At 34.2% G+C, this 6,257-nt stretch overlaps 1 protein-coding gene across 1 annotated transcript; it reads left to right on the plus strand.

The window, feature by feature from the left end:
- Nucleotides 1-676: 676 nt before the first annotated feature.
- On the plus strand, nt 677-5,465 carry LOC145778705 (uncharacterized). The gene is made up of 5 exons (XM_082590259.1): nt 677-848; nt 1,234-1,328; nt 2,626-2,737; nt 3,913-4,079; nt 4,262-5,465. The coding sequence occupies exons 1-5, from the start codon at nt 722-724 to the stop codon at nt 4,676-4,678; spliced, it is 918 nt and encodes a 305-aa protein (XP_082446385.1). The 5' UTR covers nt 677-721; the 3' UTR covers nt 4,679-5,465.
- The last annotated feature ends 792 nt before the right edge of the window (nt 5,466-6,257 follow it).

Below are 6,257 nucleotides of genomic sequence, written 5' to 3' on the forward strand. Positions count from 1 at the left end.
ACTAACACAAGTGGAACTTGCTTAGTGAAACAACACAGTCGGCATGCGTTCATAACAAAAGTTTAGGTGAGAGGTGACACAGGAAGGCATACTTTAATTAATTCTTAAGTTTCGCTCGAGTAGGCGAAATAAAACATTTATACTTTGCAGTTAAATACCATAACGATTGTACTGTAGGCTACCAAGAAAAAGAATTCGAATTATTTATTCTGTTGATTTTACTTTTTGCATGAAAACTTTTTTGTATTTTTCAAGTTCTATTTTCTTAATGAAACAAAACACTTCTAAAACTAAACTTGCTGCTACAACGAGAGCTGTAAAAATGACTCCTCGTTATATAAAAAGATACGAGCCCCTGAAGCAACATATGCGGTGTCACTGGGCAAGCGAACAACATAAGAATCTCAAGTTATTTGCAAGAACTAGTCATTTGTTTAAACACGCAGCTTCCTTCAAAGTGTTGTGGTATAAAAACTTTGTCTAATTTCTAAACTAGAAATTATAATTATATGAATCAATATATTGTAGAGTTCATACAATAGATGGCATACTCTAGAGTCCAGATAGCTGGTAAACTTGCCGCAAATATAAAAGTATATTCACAGCTTAATTTTAGACTTAAAATTAAGCAACACAGGTTTTGATTTTACGATATCTTTTCACCGTTTTAGAATTTGCTAATTGTGAATGTATTTCCTGTAAAAAACATTAAGAACTGAAAATGAAGGGAATCATTTTGATTATCACAATATCGCTTCTATTTGGAGAATCAAGACAGGAGACAATTTCAGAATGTAAGATGTGTCCTCACACGCACCCGCAAGATATATTCTGTCATTCAGAATTTGGTGAGTGCATTTCTGGATTCATCTGATATAACATCAAATAATGCTGGAACGATTGCACTACAATTAATATCAAAGTATTAGCCCAAATAGATTATTTAAACCGATAGTTGTGTGTGAAACAAACATTTTAATTTTTTACGCAGGTTTCTCAGAAACCCTAAATACACAATAAAAGTTCTATTTGAAAAGACTTTGAGAGAATATATTTTTTCTTTGTTGTTTTTTTGTTGTTGTTGTTGTTGTTGTTGAATTAAAAGAATTTTAAATCCCGGTGACACTTACGTTTTATTGGTCATTGGGTAACAGGTCATTTTTTGTACCAAAGTTATGTTGTGAGGGGTTCTCAAGTACAGCATGTTTAGAAAATGCTTCTTTTACATCATAGTCGGAATTGTTCGGGTCACAAAAGCAAACGTAAAAACACATGTGAACAATGGAAACCAAAGGAACAACGTCACCGCTGAACTAACCATTCTGAAGGTGAGTGAATTAGAAGAAAACATGACTTGGTTTAAAAAAGACTTGTTTTAACTTTCAGGTTTGCTCGCAAACAAAAATTGCATTTATGGTAACAGCTACAAATTAATTGAACTAGATCTTTTACAACCGTTCTAAATTTTAGAATCTATTTTATAGATGTAATATACTCGAAAATTTGCTCGACGCTGTCGGCAAAAAATGATGTGTAGATACATGACCTTAAAAGGCACAGTAGCTACCCGGCACAATGTGTCTCTCCGTGCCTGTGCAAAAAGCCGCAAGTCAAACGTGTTTCGGCCACACCTTAACACAGTGGCCCCTCAACTTCTTTGTATTCATGGACGTTTTTCGAAACATTATGAAGCCTGCCTGCCCTAAAAGTCTAAAAGTAATTCGCAAATCCTTTGCTAAATTAAGCTACCCGAACCCATAGCGTCCAAATATAAAAATAAGTTGGGAGAATCATTCATCCAACATAACAAAATGTCGCAGATTTACAAAAATAGGTTATAAAGTAGTCAGTTAAACATCTTTTTTCTCTTTTGTACAAACATTTGCTTTCAATGTTCATTTAGAATTACGTTGAGCATGCACGTAAAATAGAAAGGTATAGTGGGCTAAGGAGTTTATTGCTTAAAATGTAAGTTTACAAATTTCTTATAAATAATTTTTTTCACCGACCCTTTAGTCGTTTGTAGACCTCCGGTTAAACGATAAAGTTACTTTAATTATTTGGAAAAATTGTAATCTACTTCAACGATCGCAATGAAATCAGATTCCAATAGCAGAAAATCGCAAGCATAATGTTACTTGAGAAATAAATGGCTCGAATTCGCACTTTTCAGACGACAGGAAATGTGGTTTGACTTTGATTGAGTGATCAAAAATATATCTATACGGTTTAGCATCACAACATGCTAAGACAAAACGCCAAGTTTTTTTTTTTTTTTTATAAGAAGTGAATTCTTTTAAACAAACAGTTCTTTGAGATTTCGAACATTCTCTTTATTTACAAAACGTTTGTGTTGAAGATATAAACATTCATGGCATTCAAAGCCAAAAGATTAAAGAAATTTACTCGCGCAATCGCGTCAAAAAACTTTAATCCAACTTTATGACAAATTTGACCACTCGTCAACGCAATACAACCTAGACCGGCTGAAACCGCATTTTCATCTTCTCAGATCACACAATCAAGCAAAGATGTTTTTTAATTTTTTGTTTTAAAAGGAACCCAGAATGAACAGCAATAAAACGTTAAATCCGTTGATTATATTCATTATGTTTTACTGCACAGGTTTACAAAGGCAAGTATGAAGATTTTGTGGAAGGCTCTTCCATTTATCTCTACTCGCCTTTAGACAAAGACTGCCAAAGGGAGTACTGGGAAGACGACTTCATAATTTCAGGTGAACTCAAAATATATACAACAGTTTTATATAAGTAAAGAAAAAATATCAGTAGCCTCTCAGGTACAGTATATACTTGAGAGGTTACTGATATTTTTTTATTCACTTGTTGATTTATTCATATCAGTTTGTATCCTCTGTGGATCTTTCTCTTGTATTATGGGCCAATCCTATAGATGTTTGCTGGTACATCGCCTCTTGTTTCAATTTTACCTAAGTTCAAAATCGTTTTAGCGCCGCATTTAAAACATTTCTATGGTTTTAAGTTACACAATACTTGAAGTGAAATTCTTCTTTGTGAGAATACCCACTTCTGTACTGAAGTACGTTTAATAATTATAATTTACAGCGACAGTAGACAAATACATTTTTTAACTCTAAGCAACTTTATAAACCTAATACAAAATGGCTGAACGACAGTTTGTTTTAAAAATGAGATAAATCTTTCGCTGTGCAGTGAAAAAGGCTCAACTTGTTTTTGTACAGTACATACAAGAATTTCGCAAATTACACTTGCAGGTCATTCGTGGCAATGGAGTTTCCAAATAACTTTAGTGATAAAATCTTTGCTTGCATTGCACAAAGCGTTGCCACCATGTGTCAACCTTCTATCATTCTATCAAGCAATCGTAATTTTAGAAACACACTCACTGGCGGCTAATCTTGCTTCAAATCGCTTTAAATAAATATTCTTTTTTGACACTTTACACTTTTTTCCGGCATTAGTGCGATATGCTACACCCTGGCAGAATGTCAAATCTTATTCAAAGAATATAATTCCCCGCAGTGACGTCCGTATGCTTCTTCTGTCATTCATAAGATTAGTTGATGCACAAATGATAGCATCATTTGTCTGTTGGTAGCTATTTTGAAGTTAACTCTCAATAAGATAACAACGAAATATACGCTTTCAACAATCATATTTTAGCTTTGATCTTTTGCTAAATGCGTCAGGCAGAAACAGCAAGCGACGGTTCCAGTATAAAGAAATTCGCGCTTTTGTTGTATTGTAAATTACAGTCATCATTTTTCTTTAGTTAACTGGCAACAAAACCATTTTTTCTAAGCATTATTTACAGTAGTTTAAGATAGGGCGAGCGTATCTGCCCCATCATCTATTTTTCATTTAAAGCTCAAATTTGTCAAATAATAAACCAATGGCATTTTGGTTGCAGGAAGGCCAGAATTTGGAGGTTTGCTCTCCACCAAATGTGATTTTAGAGAATCAAAATCTACATTTTCCTGGAAGCAACTGAAGGCAATCGAATCCCACATCCACAACAGAGCATATATGTACGGATGTGAGCATTGTACCATAAAGGAACCCTACGATTACAGCGCTGTAAGTCAAAATATTTGATTTGCATGTTTTACAGCAGTTTAAAAGTTATGTTTTTTTTGTTTTTTATTAAACTAGAACGTCAGAAACTCACGAAAATCCAAAAACAAATAGAAGATCTTGCATGAAATTAAAAGAGTAAAATATCAACCAAAAGATGATTGACACATTTCAATTTTCTTCAGATTCAAGCCGATGAATGCCAGCACAAGCTAGATGAGTTCCCCATCTCCACATCAGCGTGTGTCCCCTCCAGCGGGAAGGGAGACTGTGAGCTTATTACAAAATCAAAGGAAAGATACACGTTGCCACGACAACCAAAAGCACAAAAGAAGATCCAAACTCCGCGAGATTACATTCCTAATGAGTTGCATCCTCCTCAAGAGGGTGGGTGCTTGTATAACCGCATCAAGGAAAACGCTAAACTTCCCATCTCTCCACCTGAAGAAACTACCAGGGTTTCCTCTACGGTGTTTCCCCACTTCGTATTCCAGCAATCCGTACCAAAGGAAAGGACTGTTCTTTTGAAAACTCGACCAAAACCCAAAATACAAACGTATAAGATGCGTATAAACTGGAATAACTTCAAGAAGTTGGCTTAATCAAAACACCAATTACTGGCTTTTTAGTTCTTCAACATTTTTTTGTGCATTTTATTTCTTGTAATAAGTGACCACAAGGTTTTGTATAAATGCATATTTATTTCGTTGCTGTTGCATGGCACGTGTTTCCATTTTTTTAAATATTTGTTAAGCTTTAACTTTGTTACAACACAAAACATCTCCGAGCGCTTAAAAAGATATTTTAATGATAATTAAACTGAAAAACATTCAGTCTTTTTTTTAAATTTTAAAACCGTTTTACACTCGCAATTGTTTTAGCACAATAAATTTTAGAATTATCGCAGTTTACGAAGTAAGAACTGGGTTGGCGATATCAACCTACAATATTGTTGCCACAACTTACTTCTGCTATATTTTACTTGGTGGTGAAATGTTTGAATATTTTTTATTGGTAAAAAGTGTTTTTTGTACAGCGTGAAGCCTCAAGCAAACGATTACCTTACTTAAGTTTTGAACAGGTATTAAGGCTACGATATTGTCTGTTTCAAAGAGACTAGTTTCTGAGAATCAGGTACATATTTCTTTTTACCGTTTTATAACATTTTAGACGCTACTCTTGCCAAAGTTGCTTGCTTCGAAGTCTTATGATGTACCTAATAAAAGTTAGCTCACCTTTTGTCGTATTTCCGAAACGCAAGTGTCTACTTGACCAATTGATCTTTAATGTAGCTTACATCTTTTTAGTTGTATTCGTGTTTGGCTTTCTGCGTTTTGCTTAACGCTGACATTTTATATTTGCAAATACAGCAATATCTCAACAAAATAAACAGTACATGACTACGATTTCTTCCCTTTTATTGCATATGTTAAAAAACTATAGCCCTGCTTAAACAATAACAAAAAAAAAATCCCTTTGAAAAATCTGCCTTAAATTTAAGACAACGTTTTCATGATATGACGTATCACGAAGTAGCCTACCGTTGGAATTTCGAAAGGAGGCGCTGGATTTAAAAAGATTCTCGAATTTTCCAAGACAAGTGTTATGGCATTTTTCTGGTATTTTTTCTCATGATTTATCAAACAGTATTAGAAAGTTTATCAATTTGAAGCTAAATGCACATTCTCCATCTTTATCAATATAACAGAATTACCAGAAATTTTTTGTTATCAAACAGTTTAAATACTAGGCTACCTTGAAAAAAGAAGCTCGGTGTCTGCTTGAACTTCATCTTGGTAGACTGTTCAGGTATTTATACCATACACATGCAGATAGTAAACAACAATATTGCTGATGTTCATGATGATGTTTGGCAAACGAAACTAAGGAAGACCAGCACAAACTTTCATGCGAAGCGTTCGATCCTTTACAGAGCACAGCCTGGAAGAACTGCGACAGTTGGCTGAAAATCGCCAATTTAGGAAACTTTTTGTTGTCGCTATTTTGCACCTAACCGGTGTAAAATAAATTAATATTATTATTATCTTTAAACAGTCAATTTTGGTAGTGCGCTAAACACCCCGATGCGATGCTGTTTTCCAAAGTGCACTTTGCTTGTTTCAAAAGTAACCGCCGATAACAAGATTTAAAAAATAGCTTTACACTGTTGTACTCAAAACA

The sequence above is a fragment of the Aplidium turbinatum genome, chromosome 10 (assembly GCF_918807975.1).
Source record: "Aplidium turbinatum chromosome 10, kaAplTurb1.1, whole genome shotgun sequence".
Taxonomy (NCBI): Eukaryota; Metazoa; Chordata; class Ascidiacea; order Aplousobranchia; family Polyclinidae; genus Aplidium; species Aplidium turbinatum.